This window comes from Pelophylax lessonae (assembly GCF_965119305.1).
Source record: "Pelophylax lessonae genome assembly, chromosome: 10".
Taxonomy (NCBI): domain Eukaryota; kingdom Metazoa; phylum Chordata; class Amphibia; order Anura; family Ranidae; genus Pelophylax; species Pelophylax lessonae.
This window is the reverse complement of record NC_138777.1, coordinates 52,724,440-52,746,266: the sequence shown is the minus strand read 5'-3', so window position 1 is coordinate 52,746,266 and position 21,827 is coordinate 52,724,440. Positions and strand designations below refer to the sequence as shown.

Sequence of the window (21,827 nt, the reverse complement as noted above, 5' to 3'; positions counted from 1 at the left end):
TTCAAATCCCAACCAAGACACTACCTGCCTGGAGTGTGCATGTTCTCCCTGTGCCTGCGTGGGTTTCCTTCGGTTTCCTTCCACACTCCAAAGACATGCTGGTAGGTTAATTGGATCCTGTATAAAATTGGCCCTACTATGTATGTATGAATCTGAGTTAGGAACCTTAGATTGTACGCTCCTTGAGGGCAGGGACTGATGTGAATGCGCAATGTAGATGTAAAGCACTGCGTAAATTGACAACGCTATATAAGTACCTGAAATAAATAAAAATAAATAATATGCATTCCAAAGTGCTAGTGCAATAAATGATATGCATAAAACACGCAATTCATACAAAAAGTCCAATAAAATTGTGCCGTGATAAACTTGTGCAGATCCACTACAAGCTGTTTGCACCGACTTCACTGTAACATCACTAAGACCAATCACATACCATCTGCTTACCAAAAAATGTGACTTCATAAGCATATGAGGTCATGTGTGCTTGTCATCTGCGATCTGCCAGATATTTGCAGCCACTTCGCTCAAAAAAGCGACAATGCAGGTATAATAGCTTTCTCCTAAAAGTGGCCTTTTGCCACTCCGTCCAGTCCAGTACCAACCACAGGAAACCCTGTATATACAAAGAATAAAGCATGCTATAGTGCAATAGCAGGACAAACTGTGCTTCTTTATTAAAGTTCTGTAATTACAGCAAAGGATAAAGAGACAAATAGTTTTTTTGGCTGGCTAATGCACTATACCGAGATTTTTTTTTTGCATATATGGGGTTTCCTATGGTCGGTACTGGACTGGATGGAGTGTGGAAAGGCCGATTTTGGGAAAAAGCTATTATACCAGCATTGTCACTTTTCTCTAGTAACACAGTGGTTGCAAATATGCAGCAGATGACAAGCACACATGACCTCATCATTTTAAGAGAGAACTTTTTTGGTAAGCAGATGGTATGTGCCGTCTTGGTGATAATACAATGAAGTTGGTGCAAACAGTTTATCACAATGCAATTTTATTGGACTTTTTGTATGAAATGTACAGTATGTATTAACTGCACTAGCACTTTGGAACATCGATATTGAGAATAATTAAAATATCTATCACACTGCACTTTAGGCACTTTTATATGAGCAGTCCAGTTGGATCTGCCTGTCTGTTTTTCAGGCGGACCAAATTGGACCCTCCATTTGCTTCTATGAAGCAGCGGGTTTAATCTTCAATCCAATCCGGTCCACAAAAAACAAATGGAATGACGGATTGGATCAGATTGCAGTTGGGTGTAAACAGACAGCAATGTCTGGACTCTGTCCCACTCTGCTCAGCAGGGATCAGCTCACAGATCCCCTGCTGAGCAAAGTGGAGTACACCCCCTCTCCCCCCCCCCCCCGTCTACTGTTCTGTCCCCATCTCCTTTGCTCTGACCCCATGCAGCTTCTCTAACTGCCCCATCTCTTTTTCCCTTGCTCTACCTCTCCTTCTCTGTCCTCTTCTATTCCCCATGTGTTCACTCTAGAGAGGGTCCCCATGTGTTCACTCTAGAGAGGGTCCCCATGTACATGCAGTGGGCTGTATGATAAAAGTACACACAGTCAGGCATAAAAAGGCATTTAATCCATGCCCTACCTTCCTCAGAGAATCGTCATCTATCTCTAAGCCATTCTATCTCTAAGACTGTTCGGTCTCTACAAACTTGGTAGTGCCTAAAAATGCCTAAAAATGGAAATAAACTGAGCATGTGCAGAGACAGTGTAATACTACAGTATAGGCATCTATTTTTAATGTTTTTCATAGCTATACCTGCAGAAGGAGCCAGCCTGAAGTGACCTAGCAGGACTTCATTTTCTGATCAAAGTTCCGCTTTAAGACTCTGCACACCTTTTGTTTTGATGGATTGGAGTTAGCTTATTTTACCTGACGGTTCTTTTGGACTTTAGGAAATCTTCACTATAACAGCTTCAAACGCTAAATGGATGACGTTTGGTTGTTAACCACTTTAAAGCGGAGTTCCAGCCTCAAAATCGATTTTAGGCCATTCGCTTGCTGAGGGCCACCTGAAAAGAAATGGATGCTCCTGATTTTTTTTTTTGGTCACTTACCTTGATATTGAAGAAAATATACTCACCTTCCTTCCACTTCCTCCCTCTGCGGCCGCGGCCCACGCCATCTCTTCCAGCTTGTGATGACTCCTGGGAGCTGAACGTCATCGTTCCCAGGAATCAATGCGCCTGCACCGGCCCCGCTCGTCACTTCCGGTTCAGGCGTGGCATTCCCTGCTAAACAGCTTCTGGGCATGCCCAGAAGCTGTGCAGGCATGCTGCGCCTGCATCGGAAGTGACGAGCGGGGCCGGTGCAGTGCATTGTGGGACTCCGACGTCACCAAAGAGGCCACAGAAGAGGACGCGCTGGCTTCAGCTGCCCACACCTGAGATGGCAGCGCTGGAGAAGAAATTTTCAAGGTAAGTATTTCTTCTAAAAGGTAAGTGCGACCCGGGACAGTTCAGAGGCTATCCATTGTGGAATGTACTAGCCCTGACTGTCCCGGGGGTATTTTTATGTAAATTTGACCCCCGAGGCTGGAACTCCGCTTTAAGACCGGAAGGATGTTTTCCCCCTTAATGACCAGGCCACTTTTTTTCAACTTGGCTTACAATTGCGTTGTGATTTTTATTATTTGCGCTATATACAAAAAAAGAGCGATAATTCTGAAAGAAATCTATATTTTTCACATTCTGCTATATAACATTCCCAAAAAAAAAAAAATGTAAAAATCAAAAATTTTTAACATTTTAGGCCAATTTGTTTTCTGCTACATATTTTTGGTAATAAAAAATCGCAATAAGCGTATTTTGATTGGTTTGCGCAAAAGTTATTGAGTCTACTAACTACAGGAAACATTTATATCATTTTTATTGGTTTTTTTTTTTTTTTACTAGTAATGGCGGCGATCTGCGATTTTTAGTGGGACTGCAACATTGCGGCTGACTGATCGCACCCCTAACTGCCATTTTTGACACTTTTGGGGGGACCAGTGACATTACTAACGTAATCAGTGCTAAAAATATGCACTGTCACTGTAATAATGACAATGGCAGGGAAGGAGTAAACCCAGGGGTGATCAAAGGGTTAGGTGTGAGCCTAGGGGAGTGTTTTCTAACTGTATGGGGGAGGGACTTGTGAGATGACCATAGAGACCTGTGATCCTATATAGAAGGATCACAGGCACTCTGTGATCATTTTAAGAGAGAACAACGGTCTGCTCTAGTGAAAAGTCCACAGAGGGACAAGGGGGGGGGGGGGGGAATTGGGACTATGCAATACCAAATAAAGAAAAATGTAATAGAGAGTAGAAATATAAATATTGGAAATTAATATTCTAAAAAACATTTTTTATTGATACAAAATGTAGTATAATACATCAATGAAAGATCATTGTTGGGTAAGATAAAAAACCATGAAAGCATACAAGAGGACATTAATGTATATATACGGGAAGGCCCCTGATAGAAATACAAACACAGATGTCGAAAGTAGTGCACACAGAAGCTCTGACGCGCTTCAACCTAAAGTCTTCATCAGGGAGTAGATGTCCACTTTACACAGTTATAGTGAATAGATCAACATACAAAAAGAAATCTGTACATCTCTAAATATATACAGGAAGGCCGCTGATATAACCCTAATATTCCCCTACTAGGGGAAGACTCACTTCTGCTGTGTGGTCTAATTGCAGAATTTGAGACCCTGTCGCCTTTTTGCTCCTTGATCCCTTGTGCTGTTTTGGGAACCCTGGCTATCATCCCATTGAGGTCCTCTTTGAGTCTCTGACACACAGTTGGTTTCCTGACCATATATACAGATTTATTTTTAAATGTTGATACTATAACTGTGTAAAGTGGGCATCTACCCCCTGATGAAGACTTCAGGTTGAAACGCGTCAGAGCTTCTGTGTGCACTACTTTCGACAACTGTATTTGTATTTATAACAGGGGCCTTCCCATATACATACATTAATAACCTCTTGTATGCTTTCATTGTTTTTTATCTTACCCAACAATGATCTTTCATTTATGTATTTTACTGTGTTTTGTATAAATAAAAAAATGTTTTTTAGAATATTAATTTCCAATATTTACATTTCTACTCTCTATTACATTTTTCTTTATTTGGTATCACATAATCCCAATCCCCCCCTTGTCCCTCTGTGGACTTTTCACGATTTTTTCAGGGATAGATACCCCCCCCCCCCTTTTTTTTGTATAAATACTTTCAAATTTTGGAGCCTAGCTTTTTGGAATGGTCTGCTGTATTTACAGCAGCTGACTGATGTTCTTTCTTAGCAGGGAACGATTGCGGGTGCCCGGTGGCAAACACGGTTGCTGGTCCCCTGGATCGGCATCCCCGCTGCCTAATGGGGGGCAGGTGTGCACCTCTGGCGGCGCGCGCTCGCCCCCAGGAGCGCTCCCGTGAACCGCCATACAGGTACAGCGTTTCGCGGAGCTGAGGCAGCTTGTCGCAGTATATATATATATATATATATATATATACAAGTGGTTAAACTGAAAGTTCATTTTAAACTTTAACCACTTCCGGACCGCCCACAATGTCAGTAACCAACCATTACGTTGGTAATTTGATGTTAAATACCAGGGTTATGGCAGCAGCTAGCTACCATAATTATTTTTCTACAGCTGGCAATCCGGAATAAAAAAAAGTGGTCCCGGTGGCAGATTCGCCACGAGATCACTTTTATGGGCAGCAGGGGAGGTGACCCATCCCTCCCCCCTCCCATCCCCCGCGCCGCTTCCAAGTTGTCTCCTCTGCCAGCCGGAAGTTGTATGCAAAGAAATATAATTAAATATATTGGAAGATTGTTTCATGTCACACGTACATCTTGTTACAGTAATACATTTCATGAATGTTTCATTTGAATTGAAACTTACAGAAAACAATTAGTGTCTTTGTCCGTCGTGCATTCTTGTCATTTTTTTTGTGCAATACATAAGCAAACATAAGAAGTATATTTACCTTCTTGGTAAACAAACAGCAATCACATTATGAACGCAGCAGTGTCATCGTACAAACATTCCCGGGTTTATTTGCTATACTTAAGATGATTACGGCACTTCAGAATCCCTTCATCTTTTGCAATCAGGAAGCTCGGTTCACGAGTAAGTAAATGTCAGCTGCTAGGTTCCGTTACCGTGGCAACTAGGTGTAACAAAGATACCTCGTGCGCAGAGGCGTGGGTGAACTTGTGATAAAAATAAATAGCGGGCACATTAAAAATAAAACTACATTTTATTGAATTACTTTGAAAGCTGCCTTGATTTGCCTTGCAGTGAGTTGCGTTTAATGCAATGCATTCCCATGCATGCAAACACGCATAAACAAAAGGAGTGCACCCTGTGCTTTTTTTTCAGCACTGGGTAAATGCAACACAATGCACTGGTATGAACTGCATTTATAAGGAACCATTTTTTTTTGTTGGTTGACATGCGTTGAGATTGCGCTCACAAATGCACCATCTGGTGTGAATATACCCTAAATCCTATGCTCTGCAGATGTGGTGCGTTTCTAAAAGTCCTTCACGTTGCATTTTGCCGCATGTTTAAAAAGTGCACCAAGAATGCACCGATCTATTGAAATGAATAGAACTTTAGTCACATGTTAATGATTCACAGGTGATTCACAGGTGCAGGATTAAAGTCAGGCAACCAGAAAATGCTTTAAAAATGCATACGTGCATAAGGTCATTATAACACCAAATACACTCACCGGCCACTTTATTAGGTACACCTGTTCAATTGCTTGGTAACACAAATTGCTAATCAGTTAATCACATGTCAGCAACTCAATGCATTTGGACATCTTGATGGGGTGAAGATGACTTGCTGAAGTTTAAACCGAGCATCAGAATGAGGAAGAAAGGGGATCTAAGTGACTTGTTTGATCGTGGCATGGTTGTTGGTTCCATACCGGCTGGTCTGAGTATTTCAAAAACTGCTGATCTACTGGGATCTTCACACACAACCATTTCTAGGGTTTACAGAGAACGGTCCGAAAAAGAGGAAATATCCAGTGAGCGGCAGTTGTGTGGGCAAAAATGCCTGGTTGATGTCAGAGGAGAATGGGCAGTTTGAGGGGATAGAAAGGCAACAGTAACTCAAATAACCACTTTTTACAACCAAGGTATGCACAATACCATCTCTGAACACACAACACATCGAATCGTAAAGCAGATGGGCTACAGCAACAGAATACCAGATTGGGTGCCACTCCTGTCCGCTAAGAACAGGAAACTGAAGCTACAATTCGCACAGGCTCACCAAAATTGGACAATAGAAGATTGGAAAAACGTTGCCTGGTCTGATGAGTCTCGATTTCAGCTGCCACATTCAGATGGTAGGGTCAGAATTTGGTCTAAAAAAACATGAAAGCATGGATCCATCCTGCCTTGTATCAACAAATCAGGCTGCTAGTGATGATGTAATGGTGTTGGGGATATTTTCTTGGCACACTTTGGGCCCCTTAGTGCCAACTGAACATTGTTTAAATGCCACAGCCTACTGTATTGTTGCTGACCATGTCCATCCCTTTATGACTACAGTGTACCCATCTTGTGATGGCTCCTTCTAGCAGGATAATGCACCATGTCACAAAGCTCAAATCATCTCACCACTGGTTTCTTGAACATGACAATGACTTCACTGTACTCCATTGGCCTCCACAGTTACCAGATCTCAATCCAATAGAGCACCTTTGGGATGTGGTGGAAGGGGATATTCGCATCATGCAGCAACTGCGTGATTCTATCATGTCAATATGGTCCAAAATATCTTAGGAATGTTTCCAACACCTTTTTGAATCTATGCCATGAAGAATTAAGGCAGTTCAGAAGGCAAAAGGGGGTCCAACCGGGTACTAGCAAGGTGTATCTAATAAAGTGGCCAGTGAGTGTATATTCGTATGGTAATTAGTTAAATTAAAATGAGACGGTATAACCATACAGGTATGGTAAGAAGGGACTGAATCAATCAAACTGCCCCCTACCCAACCAAAATAACCTTTATGACCCTACTCCATAGAAGCCATTGTTCCCATATACTGCAATAATGATGACCAAGAAGCCTGCAACAGCTGTATGCAGTCTGGAATAAATGGCTCCATAGTATTAGGCTATATTTTTAGTATACCCCAGTAGCTTTGGATATTTATCTGAACAATGGGGTGTAAAGCTATGATTTGCATGGCTCTGCCCACTATCTTGACATTAGGATTATTCTTCCTATTTTTGGTATATGTAGGGAAAACAGAGAGGCCAATTCACTGCTCCAGGTCAGAGGTGTAAATGTAAATGTAAAGTAATGCACTTGGGGGCCAGAAACCAGAAAGCAAGCTACTCACTAGGGGGGGGGGGGACCTCTGGGTGAGTCTAGGATGGAAAGGGACCTGGGGGTACTGGTAGACAACAGGCTTGGCAGTGGCATGCAATGCCAAGCCGCTGCAAGCAAAGCCAACAGAATACTGGGATGTATAAAAAAGGGGATTCACTCCAGAAATAAAGAGATTATTCTCCCACTCTACAAGACTCTGGTCCGGCCACATCTGGAGTATTCTGTCCAATTCTGGGCACCGGTCCTCAGGAAGGATGTGCTGGAATTGGAAAGAGTCCAGAGAAGGGCAACAAAAATAATTAGGGGAATGGAGGACATCAGCTATGAGGAAAGACTACAAGCACTGAACTTATTCTCTCTGGAGAAGAGACGATTGAGGGGGGATATGATATCAATGTACAAATACTGTACTGGCAACCCTAGCATAAGGAACAAACTATTCAGAGAGAGGAGATACAATAAGACACGTGGCCATTCACTAAAACTAGAGGAAAGGCGGTTTAACCTTAAAATGCGTAAGGGGTTCTTCACTGTAAGAGCGGTAAGGATGTGGAATTCTCTTCCACAAGCAGTCGTATCAGCGGGGAGCATTGATAGTTTCAAAAAACTATTAGATGGACACCTTAGAGACCACAACATACAGGGGTACACAATGTACAGTTAAAAGCAAACACACACACATCATAGGTTGAACTGGATGGACTGATGTCTTTTTTCAACCTCACTAACTATGTAACTATGTAACTATGTGTAGTCCTGAGGACAGGTGGGACTGGGTGCTCGCCCCGGCTCACATCCGTGTTTACAACTTGGGAAAGAAATTGGCTGCACACCTCCGCCGGTCCAACAGATGTATAGAAACATGTATAAAACTGCCACCAGGACAAGGACACAGACCATGAAAAGGTTGACGCGTTTGGTTCTCAAAAAGCACATTGTCAGTGCGAAACGCGTCAACCTTTCCATGGTCTGTGTCCTTGTCCTGGTGGCAGTTTTATACATGTTTCTATACATCTGTTGGACCTGTGGAGGTGTGCAGCCAATTTCTTTCTATATATGTGACAGAATGAGACATCTGAATACCTTCTGTGCTAAATTAAAATGGAAATATAGCCTTAGGATTTTTGCATGCAGTACTGATGTATGAATATCAGATATTCCTAGCAGAAATGCGTGTATTCACGCATACATCTAAACATAGGTGTGCACAGCCTATTGCATTAGGGTGTGCACCTCAAAGCTCAAACACATATGTGTGTGCATGTGTATATATATATATATAATAACGGTGTCAGTAGAGCAGTGAACAGTGTCAGTAAGGCAGAGATTGGTGTATTTTTTATTTGTATTATTTTATTTTTTATTCTTTTTTACACTTTTTTTTTGTTTTTTGTTTTTTTAAAATAATTTTTACACATTTTTTGAGGCCCATTAGGGGACTTTGGTCAAATATCAGGGGTTTAACCACTTTACCTCCGCCCACAGTAATATTACTGCGGCAGAGTGGCTCGTTATCATCTGACGACGTAGTACTACGTCGTCAGACACTCCCCCTTCTGGGCGGCGCTTGCGTGCCGCCGGAGGCTCGCTCCCGCTGTTTTCATTCACAGCGGGAGTCGGGCCAGGGGATCTAGTGTGGATCTCCATAGTGACAGGGAGTGACAGATCAGACTGTTCAGCATAGCTGGACATCCGATCTGTCCATGACTCACTCAGTCACCTCCCCCCCTACACGTCAGTAAGCACCAGGCATACATTAACCCCTCCCTCTCCAATAAAATTAACCCCTTCCCTGCCAGTGTCATTTTTACAGTAACAGTGCATATATATAGCACTGATTACTGCAGTAATGTCACTGGTACCCCCAAAAGTGTCAAAAATGTCAGTCAAGGGTCCGATCTGTCCGTCGCAATGTCGCAGTCCCGCAAAAAAAATCGCAGATCGCCGCCATTACGCGTTAAAAAAAAAAAACACCAAAAATGACAGAAATCTTTCCCTTTGTTAGTAAATGCAATAACTTTTGCGCAAACCAATCAAAATACGCTTATTGTGATTTTTTTAAAAAATTGGTTTTTACATCTTTTTTGAGGGGAATTTCATATAAAAATTTTTTAAAAATATTGTTATTTTTTCAAAATAAACGCTCTTTTTTTGTTTATAGCGCAAAAAGTAAAAATCGCACAGGTGATCAAATACCACCAAAAGAAAGCTCTGTTTGTGGGAAAAAAAGGACGTAAATTTCGTTTGGGTACGGCGTCGCACGACCGCGCAATTGTCAGTTGAAGTCGCACAGTGCCGAATCGCAAAAAGTGGCCTGGACGGAAGACAGCAAAATCCTCCGGTGGTAAAGTGGTTAAGCAGGGGAAATCTGCGCCACCCAGAGTGATTAGGGTGTGCCCAGGCACACCTGGCACACCCTGTGCTCACGCCTATGCATCTAAATATTCTTCAGCTACAATCACATGGCCATAAAAATTTTAGAGTTATTTCTGGAACAAAAGTCAATGTGTTAAATGATACTTGCTTTTAGATCCTTTTTTAAATATATAAAATCATCATGTTTTTTTATTTTTTTTCAATACCAGAATGAATTTGCATCTGATATACGTGATGGATTTTGTGTTATGGATCTGAATGCAGCATCTAAATGCACACCTGTGTGAATGTCTCCATTAAAAAAAATAATGCAGCTGTGTTCAGATCTGTAAATAAAAAATGCTAGGAAATGTGTTTTTTTTTTTATGGCCATGTGAATGTAACATTCTAGCTGTTTTTTTTGTCAAGAGGTGTCATGTATGTGTATATGCACAAAAAAAACAGAAATTACTGACCAGCAATGCACATTTTTGTATTTTTTTCTTTTTACTGATCTACACGCAGTGCTAGTTTACACACCTGTGTGTACAGGCCCATTAAAAACAATGGGCTGTATTTAGACCAGTTAAAAGAAAAACTCATGAATGCCTAAAAACATGGCATTTTTAGCATCCGTGTGCAAGAGCCCCAAATACTGTGTTTAGTTTTGGATAAGGTAGGAGAGAATTAGGATTTCTGGAGCAGGTATCCACCTCCTGTTTTCAGATTTTTCATCTTCAAAAAGGTCAAATGGATTTTGATTTTTGACCATAGTGACCGGAAAATTTGAAGGAGCAGAATGGAATTTTTTTCTCGAACAAGCAAATTTCTAACAATGTATGTGCTTTTCATTTGGGAAAGCCCATTTGAATATTAAAAGCATAATAAATTATTATTGAACTTTTAAGGGACATTCATCAAATCATCGAATGTACTGAGAATTTTCATACAAATGTTTATACAAATACTTGTTTGAAAATCTACTGGTAAATGGCCAATTTAGGTAGCTTCCTAATAAAAACAGTAAGACCCCATTCACACTACCGCGACTTGTCAGGCGACAGGTCAGCCTGACAAGTCGCGGTCCATGCAGTGCTACGGTAACCGTTCTAATAGGAGCGACTCAGAAAGTAGTTCCTGTACTACTTCGGGGCGACATCGGAGTGACTTGCATTGACGTTCATTATATTAAGTCCGTGCAAGTCGCGCCGAAGTTGCGGTGCACGCGACTTCACAGGTCGCCCCCGAAGTCGTGTGAACCGACACTAATAGAATCATGACAGAGTTTCTAGCTATTCCTCACTCTATTCAAAACTTTAGGAACATGTTTTGCCTGGAGTTTTACATTATTTAGCTTAAAATTAAAAAAATATGCAATGTACAGTTAAAAAAAGGCATATTTATTCAGCATAATGCATGAAATTAAATTAGCCCTAGACATGGTAAAACTTACTTTTCAACATAAAATAATACCACAGGCAGTGTGGACAGAAATGCAGAAATTTTAAGTTTTGTTCCTGTAGTGTGACTACTCCACCTCTAGTTCAGTATTTTATATTTGATCTGATTTGAATTAAGAATAAAATATTGGAAAGAAAAATTAAAGTAGATATACAACCTAACTGGGTGGTACTGTTTATCATAAATATTTTTTTTTTTTTAAAGGAAATACCATTTAATTCCCTAATTTTCACACCTTTTTGGTCTATCAGGGATGCTGATTTTGGACTCTTCTTGTCTACTAGCATATACTCCAGGGCCAGCTGCCCATCATTGCTTTAGATCAGATTACTGACAGTGATAATGTTGAAACATGCCTGCACAATGTGTGTCAGCATTGGCACTTGTCATTTCCACCAGGAGCAGTCTAACAATGCAGGAGCACAGTTGGGAGACAGTTGTCACCCTATCACAGGAAATGCTTGAAGACGGACCCTCTTTATTTTTTTTGTTTTTTTTTTTTTTTCTAACGAAAGCTGCAGATTTAAAAAAAAACTGAGGGCAACTGTTGAAATTACAATATATTAACCACTTCCCGCCTGTCATATAGCAAAATGACGGCCGGAAAGTGGTTGCTCTATCCTGACTGGCCGTCATATGACGACCAGCAGGATAGACCACTCTGCTTGCCTCTGGGGGGCGCGCAGAGCGGCGATCGGTGGTGTGGTGTGTCACTCTGACTCACAACATCTCTGATCCCAGTAAAGAGCCTAATGACGTAGGCTCTTTACCATGTGACCAGCTGTGTCCAATCAAAGCTGGTCACATAGTAAAAAGGAAGTGCCATTGATCGGCTTTCCTCAGATCATGCCTGACAGGCACGAGTAGAGGAGAGAGCCAATTGGCGGTTCTCCTGACAGGGGGGGGGGGTCTGTGCTGGTAATCAGAGCATTGATTACCAGTGCAGACCCTTGGGGGATGCCACTAGAGCCACCAGGGATTGCCCACCCATGGCCACCAGGGATGCCCACCCATGGCGACCAGGGATGCCTACCCATGGCCACCAAGGATGCCAATCAGGGCTCAGGGACATTTTCATTGCCCTCTGCATCAGTGCTGCCCATCATTGCCTTCTATCAGTGCCGCCCACCAGTGCCCATCATTGCCATCTATCAGTGCCGCCCACCAGTGCACATTATTGCCCATCAGTTCTGCCTATCAGTGCCCATCAGTACCGCCTATCAGTGCCCATCAGTGCCGCCTATCAGTGCCCATAAATGCCACCTATCAGTTCCCATCAGTGCCCATCAGTGCCGCCTATCAGTGCCCACCACCATATCAGTGCTACCTATCAGTGTCACATATCAGTGCCGCATTTCAGTGCCGCCTGTCAGTGCCCATCAGTGCTGCATATTAGTGCCTCATCATCAGTGCCACCCCATCAGTGCCTCCTCATGAGTGCCTGTCAGTGCGGCCTCATCAGTGCAGGAAAAACGTATCTATTTACAAAATTTTATAACATAAAAAACTTTTTTATTTGTTTTCTCCTGCGGTGATCAAATACCACCAAAAGAAAACTCTATTTGTGGGGAAAAAATTACATAAATTTGGTTTAGGTACAGTGTTGCATGACCACGCAATTGTCATTCAAAATGCAACAGCGTTGAAAGCTGAAAATTGGCCTGGGCAGGAAGGGGTTTAAAGTGCCCTGTATTGAAGTGGTTAAAGCTTATTTGAGATTCTAGTGCAGCCTTTCTCAACATTTTAGCATGGAGGAACCCTTGAAATATCTTTCTGATCTCAGAGAACCCCTGCTAATAATTGCTATACCTAAAGCTCACTGAACATTAGTGTAATGGTCATTTGGAAGAATGTTTGTTAGACTTGTGGCCATTGGGAAGAAACTTTTCTTATAATAGCTAAAAAGATTAATGGTGTCAGTGGTTACTTATCTGAGAGACAGTAATTGCTCGCTGCTCAAGGAACCCCTAGCAATCTCTGGAAGAACTCTAGAGTTCTATGGAACCCTGGTTGAAAATGGTTGTTCTAGTGATTGAGTTTATATGAGCTTTAAATCCCATGGCGCAATAGAAGTTCCCCTGTATTTACTGGACAAAATTTTCTAATATCTCTATCTGTGAAAAAGTTGGGTAAGTTAAAGATCTACATCAGCGTAACACGGCCAAGAAGTAACTTGTCCTTGAAAATCTCTTTTCTACAGTCATTCAAGGGGTCGATTCTCAGTTACTAGGGTCAAGTAACCAAAGTTTTGCAAGACTAATGGAAGAGAGACTGGCCACACTCTTTCAACTTTCCAGTCAACAATCAAGAAGATTTAAAAGAGCAACTACAGTGGGGAGCTACACTGTGCAGGTTGGTCCTGATTTCCAAAATATTCAAATTTAACAAATTACTTGCAAGATACTATGTAAAATAAACAGAAATGTCTATTATGGATGACAAATAAAGTCTTTATTTTTTATGTAAAAGTTAAACCCCACCAAAACATTTTGGATAAAGCTCCATTGGGGAGATTTAACCTCGCTTTAAGACAATATCCTCCTTGCACAAGTTCCTGAAAATCTCTCAAGAGTGAGTGGGTGCTGTAGCAACTTTAAAGCCCCGTATACACGTACCGATTGTCGGCCGTAAATATTCGGCCGACGACCGATCGGCCTATTGTAGGCTTGTTAGTATGATGCTTCCGACGCCGACAGCGCATTTTCGGCCAAACGGAATCTGTCGTGCAGGCATTAAAATTTTTGTTGGCCAACACCAGAACGGCCGATTGTTCGCCAGTCAGTACAGATTTCGGCTGACAGACAGCAGATTAGCAAGACTGGGCATGCTCAGAAAAGAAAAAAGACAAGGAAAGTTAACCATCACATGACATCACTTCTGCAGTCGGCTGTTGTTGGCCGACAAAATTTGTGTGCAGTCTTTTGCAGTTTTCAACAGACACGACAGCCCTGGACAAAAGAAGGCTGATCGTTCGGCCGACGATCAGTACGTGTGTACGGGGCTTAAGGCAAAAAATATGTCACCAGCACACATGGGAACCACGCAGGACCCCTTCATCAGGCATGTGATGAACATGCCTGATAAAGGGGTCCTGCCTGGATCTGAAACGTTGTTATCTTCTGCTGTGATGTGATCAATCAATAAGCATTGGAGCCCTTTATGGAGTTCCCTGGTGTGTGGTGAAATCTTTCTTGCCTTAACCTCGATTCAGGTGCCAGACACAGTGGGACACCAATGGAGACTCCATTAAAAAGTTTAAGCCTTCCATTTTTTACCAAAATATTTTCATTCCTGTTGTCCAAGAGAATTGTCACCGTTTCCTGTCTCAGGACAATATTGTTGATGAAACATGGAACAGGAATTCATTAATGAGCACAGACAGCAGTAAAACCTGACCAGTTTTTATAACTCCTCAACAACACTTTAAACAAAAAAAAAAAAAAAAAAAAAAGCATTGTCCTGAGTTACACTTTAAAGCTGAATTCCAGGCATGGCTATTTTTGCATTGTTGCATTAGTCCAGTTGGGACCAATGTGAGTATGGATGTGTCATACCTGTGGGATCCCCATGGAAGCTGGAAATCACCGTACTAGGCACCAACTACCAGGGGAGGGCTGGCAGCCTTAGGCCTGGGGGGCAAGTCCAGTCAAGTGGCCTATTGAACCATAGAATCAGCTCACCATCCATGCCCACCTGGTTTTGGACTGACAGCTGTATACAGTGTCTGGCCCCTACATTAATCCAGCCCTGAGTGCGGCCTTTTTACTAGTTTTTACCACTTTTTCAGAGTGGCCCGGGGGGCATTTGCCACCCTGCCCCCCTTGCCAGTCCTCCCCTGCCAACTACAGTGATTGGTGCTGGCATTTGGGTCCCACACTGGTGAATGCAAGGCATGCCCAGTTTGGATGAGGTACAGATTGTGACATCACTGCCCCGCCTCCCACCTCATCCAATCAGCTGGAACAAAGTTACCATGCCAAAATAGCTATACCTGGAATTCAGATTTAAGTTTCAGCATGTTAAGCTGTTGAGCTATACACAGATATTTATTTATTTAAGGTTCTTATATAGTGCTGTCAATTTTACATATACATTGCACATCAGTCCCTGCCCTCAAGGAGCTTACAATCTAAGGTCCCTAACTCACATTCATACATACATAGTAGGGCCATTTTTTTTTTATACAGGATCCAATTAACCTACCAGCATGTCTTTGGAGTGTGGGAGGAAACCGGAGTACCCGGAGGAAACCTACGCAGGCACAGGGAGAACATGCAAACTCCAGGCAGGTAGTGTCGTGGTTGGGATTCGAACCAGCGACCCTCTTGTTGCTAGGTGAAAGTGCTAGCCACTACACCACTGTGCCGCCCTGTATATATATATTAATTGTGCCACTACACCACTGTGCCGCCCAAGATATTTTAGGGATTACAAAATAATGACTAGAGACACGAGTTTAGTGCTATATAGCAGCTCTGTGTTGTACTGTAGAAGAACTGTGACTGCCATGATTAGTTTGATTTTTTTGGGTAGAAAGCCATACCTATAACTTTTGAAAAGATATAACTATATTTTAACATTGCCTTGTTTTGTAGATGGTGAGCATGAAGAGATTGGAGGGTGCTAATAATCTAGCTGAGTTGACTTACTACGCTTTGCTATCTGGACAACCAATATCAGGCACCGTGGCTGCCAAGCAGCTAAGTACAATCGACCCTCAGACCATGGCGCTGACCCTTGGTTATATTGTGAAGGTGCAAGCCAACCGTAAGTTATTTTCCATTGGCATACCAGAACTCAATGAAAACAAAAAATGGCAACAACACATACAATTGCAAAAGTACAAATTTAGGAGCCTGCTAAGCTGTTAACAAATGCCAGTTGTCTCCATACAGACCCTATTTTGGGTATTTACATGGTTTTACCATTGCTAGGCTTTGTGTGAACCCATTTTACCTAAGGCCCGTTTCACATGGGCCGGTTTCGGTCAGCAGGGGATCTGTCCATTAATCCCCTGCTGAACTGAGCCTATGCAGAGCAGACACGGACACAGCTCACTCTGCTCTATGGGCAGCCAGATGTAAACAGACCAGCTGTTCATTTACACTGACTATCCAGTGTGTACTGCAGCCGGGCTGACAGAAGCTGGCTGTTTGGCCAACTTCTATGGAAGGGGCATGACTGAAAAAGTTCTGCTGACCGGCTCCCTATCAGCGTTCTTGGCTAATGGCTGAGAGCTCTAATGCGGTGTTCCGATGCAGTGTTCTGGCCTGGGGGCCGTCCCTCTGTCAGAACAAAATAGAACAGCAGGGAAGATAGCTGTACTAACACCAGGCCTAAGCTGTCAGTTTTTTTTTTTTTCAGCCCGCTGGATTGAACGAAAAGCAGTGTGTACCAGGCTTTAAAGCTTAACTCCACTTTTTTTGAGAAAAGAACATTGCCCTCTGGGTGATCTCCGTACATTGCAGGGAATTTGTTGCAGATTCCTACCTTTTTGTTATTCTGAAGAAATCCATGTTGATTCCTCTGTGCCTCTGTGCTAAGTGAATCTAATGGAAGTGGTTTCATAATTATCAGTCAGCTGTGCACCTTCAGAGCACTAATGAGGAAATCTGCTGGGCCTGCATCCCTTTAGACGTAATCCTATTGGGAGTATCTCACCAAAAAATGACATTTGTGTTGCAGGGGATGCCAGAAATCTGACTTGTAACAGTGCAGACTTCTGGGAAAATTGGTGAGCCAATCACACAAGCAGGAAATTATGTTTCTGTGGTGTGGTCAGTGTACATTCTGTGTACAGAACAGCTCCAGGTAGTCATATTGCATTGCACTTTACAGAAAATTACAGAGCTGCAGATTGAAAAGGAAAGGTCATTTTTAATAACGTTCAATTACAATATGATTTGTGTCACACTTGTATACACTATATTATTTTTTCATTATTTGCTATTTTTTTCCCCCACGAAAGTGGAGTTACCCTTTAACCACTTAAGCCCCAGAAGATTTTACCCCCTTCCTGACCAGGGGGTTTTTTTGCGATTTTTTACTGCGTGACTTTAACGGACAATTGCGCGGTCGTGCGACTCTGTACCTAAACGAATTTGACGTCCTTTTTTTTCCCACAAACAGAGCTTTCTTTTGGAGGTATTTGATCACCTGTGCAATTTTTTGATCATGCGCTATAAACAAAAAAAGAGCGTCAATTTTGCAAAAATAACAATATTTTTCACATTTTTTTATATGAAATTCCCCAAAAAAAAATGTAAAAAATCTACATTTTTTAACATTTTCGGCCAATTTGTTTTATGCTACATATGTTCGGTAAAAAAAAATCGCAAAAAGCGTATTTTGATTGGTTTGCGCAAAAGTTATCGCGTTTACTAACAAAGGGAAAGATTTTTGTCATTTTTGTTGTTTTTTTTTTTTTTAACGAGTAATGGCGGCGATCTGCAATTTTTTTTTGCGGGACTGCGACATTGCGGCGGACAGATCGGACCCTTGACTGACATTTTTGACACTTTTGGGGGTACCAGTGACATTACTGCAGTAATCAGTGCTATACATATGCACTGTTACTGTAAAAATGACACTGGCAGTGAAGGGGTTAACTGTATTGGAGAGGGAGGGGTTAAATGTGTCCTAGGGGCATGTTTCTAACTGTGATGGGACATGGCTACTAGTGTAAAAACAGAGATCAACAGTCCTACATAGTAGAACCGTCTGATCTCCATTTTTACACAGGGGAGAATGACAGGCGGCTTGTTTACATTAGCCGCCTGCCCTTCTCCCTTCCCGGCGAACGATCGCGAGTGACCGGGGGACATCGGGTCCGCCGGTCACACGCACTGACTTGTTAGGGAACGAGCCGGGGCGGGCGCGCGCCTCAGCGGGCGCGCGCTCGCCCGCTATTGGCTCACAAACCAGTGACAAGCTAGTGACATACCGGTACGTCACTTTGCCTGGCCGGGGCTGACCGCCGCAGTATATGTACTTGCGGCGGTCGGCAAGTGGTTAAAGCATAATGCAAATAAAGGCATTGGGGTTAATTTACTAAAACTGAAAAGATGCGAAATCTGGTGCAAATCTCCATAGAAACCAATCAGCTTCCAGGTTTTATTGTCAAAGCATAATTGAAATCGTTGATGTTAGAAGCTGATTGGCTACTATGCAGAGCTGCACCAGATTTTGCACTCCCCAGTTTTAGTAAATCAACCCCAATGTATACTTGCCTCTCTGATTACCTCTGTGTCCTACTTCCCCTTCGGTGCCATCGGTTCGGCATTTACCATTTCTGGGAGTATCGGATGTCTCTGTCACCCCCTGTTGCATGTAGTGGTTCCTTCTCCTAACCCTTGCATCCCTGCAGTGTCCTGTCCTGTAGATATATTGGGGTTTCAGGAAGAAACCACAACATGTGGCAGGGGACACAGACATCCAATACTCCTGGAAGTGACAGAGGTTGCAGTGCTGGAATAGAACCAAACTTGGATTTACAAGCCACCAGAGAGGAGACTATACAGGCTCTTCTTTTGCAGGGCACTCTGTTCCGTATCCTTCTTCTCCTGACTGAGTCGTTTAAGGTTATTTCAAGAAAATATGTTCAGTCACAGTGCTTTTAATGTATGGTGGAACATAGCATTAATATAAGCAAATTGGAGTATGACATTTTAGTCTTTTGATGTTCCTGTAGGTTTTGAACTAAAAAATAATTGCATTTTTTAAAGAATGCATAGCAAGTCCATCTCTCATTTCAAATATAACTATTGATGTCAAAGTATAAAGCTGCAATCTGTTTGTTCTTCCATTCCCTTAAAAGCTGTGGTCCAAAAGCCACCGAACAATCTATGGATAATTGCAGCTGTGCTGGCCCCCATAGCGGTTGTGACAGTCATCATCATCATCATCACTGCCGTCCTTTGCCGGAAGAACAAGAGTGAATTCAAGTCTGATAATCTCAGCAACATGCCTCCTAGGACCAAGGTAATCCAGCGCCAAGTTTTCAACGCCATACATGTTAAATCATAATGCATTTTTTTTAATGTTTATGCTTCAAGATGACATCTGCGTCACATTTCATTTGTATAATAAGGTGTTGTTATGAGGTTCATTATGCTTTAGGAACATGTCTGTTATTATCATTCTGTAGCTTCTTTCTATCTGCGTGAAAGCAACAGCTCAAGAAAAATGAAAAATAATAATAGTCCCAATACAGATGGAAACTGTCGCATGACTTTAAAAAGAGCTAGCGTCCAACTTAATACCCATATTTCCCTATTCATATAGGGAACTAAACTGGTTTCTCACCAGATTCTTCTATAATGAACTATTACATAATCATTCCAGTCTTATTTTTAATCTGCAGCTTAGTTTCCCAGCTGTAGTCTTCATATCAGCTGTGCTCAGTCTTTTTTACCTGGGGCTGCGAATGTCAGCACTCAACTATTCTGAGACTCCAAGGTCTGACTATGCATTTTCTTGGAAATTAGAAATTAGGAACACTACATGCTAAAAAAAACCCCAAAAAACAAACTAGTTTACTTAACCACTTCTGGACTGGAAGATTTCCCCCCTTAATGACCAGGCCATATTTTGCAATTCGGCACTGCGTTATTTTAACAGACAATTGTACAGTCGTGCGACCCTGTACCCAAATAAAATTGATGTCCTTTTTTTCCCAACAAATAGAGCTTTCTTTTGGTGGTATTTGATAACCTGTGGGATTTTTATTTTTTGCGCTGTAAACAAAAAAATTTCGACAATTCTGAAAAAAAAAAAAACAATATTTTTCGCATTCTGCTATATAACATTCCCCCCCCCCCCAAAAAAAATGTAAAAATCTAATTTTTTTAACAATTTAGGCCAATTTGTTTTCTGCTACATATTTTTGGTAAAAAAAATCACAATAAGCGTATTTTGATTGGTTTGCACAAAAGTTATCGCGTCTACTAACAACGGGAAAGATTTATGACATTTTTATTATTTTTTTTTTTACTAGTAATGGCGGCGATCTGTGTTTTTTTTTGCCGAACTGCGACATTGCGGCAGACAGATCAGACCCCTAACTGACATTTTTTACACTTTTGGGGGGACCAGTGACATTACTACAGTAATGAGTGCTACAAATATGCACTTTTACTGTAATAATGACACTGGCAGGGAAGGAGTTAACACAGTAAGTGATCAAGGGGTTAAATGTGTACCTAGGGGCGTGTTTCTAACTGTATGGGGTGGGGCTTGTGAAATGATCATAGAGACCTGTGTTCCTATATAGAAGGATAACAGGAGCTGTGTTCATTCCAGAGAGAAGAACGGTTGGCTGTGTTTACAACAGCTGACCGCTCTTCTCTCTCAGCAGGGAGCGATCGTGGGTGTCAGGCGGCAATTGGAGCTGCCTGCCTCGTGCATTGGAGTCCCCCCTGCCGAGTGGGGGCGGGAGAGCGCTCGCCGCCTAGCTGCAGGCGCGCAACCAACTTATACCTACGTCAGTTCGCGCAGGAGGGCCGGTCGGGAAGTGGTTAAAGAATATATAAACCCAACATTTCCTATTCCTAATGTGTGCCTGCTGTACGATGTACTTGTATGAAAAAGTATTCTGTTCTCTTTGTATTGCTTCCATTATGTGAACAACTCCGGTGTTCCTGCCAGTCACTCTGCTTTCCTGTTAACAACTGACCACAATAAGCAGGAGAACACATTGTGGTCAATTCTCTAGCTGTGCTGGGGACTCAGCCTTCTGTCCTCCAATGGTCAGATTTGTCCTGGCACACACACTCCCTGCACAGCCTTTCACTGGAAATTTCAGTATGCTGCTGTTTCTCCTCCCCAGTTCCTATACAGCTGAGAACAGAGATTATGTGATCACTTAAAAAACAGGAAAAAAAGGTATTTATAACTTTTTTTTACATCTGTACACAGATGTTTTGCCTTTCATTTCTATTTTAAACTGAATGGGTTGTTTTACAAGGTGAGGCTTTACAATCGCTTTAATGTGTCTGCTTTTGGATAAGTGTACATATTAGCCTATGAAGTGTGTGTATATATAATGTATATATAGTGAGGAATGCTGTATACATGTCACCTACGGTTCTCGATAGAGAAAACAAACTTTGTTGATTTTGCAGTTCTTGATAAGTTCTGGTCTGGGTCCTGGAGCTTAGAGGCTTTGTAGTGCTTTGGATGAGTTGAAGCCTCCAGCGTTAGCATTCCACTATTCTGAGACTCCAGGGTTTACCTCTGCATTTTCCTGGAAATGTGGAATTAGAATCAATACTGATGGATTCATTAATCAGTTGTGCACGGGTCTTTTTTTGTCTGAGCTGACTACTGCTCAGGGATCTTGCTCTTTCTGTTATGGAAGCCTGCTGCTGGGTGAAAAGGCTGACTGGTGATAGAATGCTAAATGTGCACCCAGATTGTTTTGGGTAACCCTCAAGAATGGAGTTAGATATTGTTTTGAATGAGCAGATATTTTTTTGTTTTATACTTTGGACTTGCTGTACTGCATTGACCTTTGTTTGCTGCCTTACTGAATAGAAGTCAAGACAAACCTGCTTGGAATGTCCCTGGGTATCCCTGCATGGTTACTGCTGCCATTGCTAGTTGAGTCTGTCTCCTTCATTA

At 42.1% G+C, this 21,827-nt stretch overlaps 1 protein-coding gene across 3 annotated transcripts in view; it reads left to right on the top strand.

Moving 5' to 3' along the window:
* Positions 1–21,827, top strand: part of KIAA1549L (KIAA1549 like) — a 281,873-nt gene that overhangs the window by 136,237 nt on the left and 123,809 nt on the right. For all 3 annotated transcript variants that reach the window (XM_082270116.1, XM_082270115.1, XM_082270114.1), the window contains exons 8-10: positions 13,408–13,559; positions 15,803–15,974; positions 19,024–19,187. In XM_082270116.1, the coding sequence (XP_082126242.1) occupies positions 13,408–13,559; positions 15,803–15,974; positions 19,024–19,187 (488 nt within the window). The remainder of the gene's footprint in view (positions 1–13,407; positions 13,560–15,802; positions 15,975–19,023; positions 19,188–21,827) is intronic.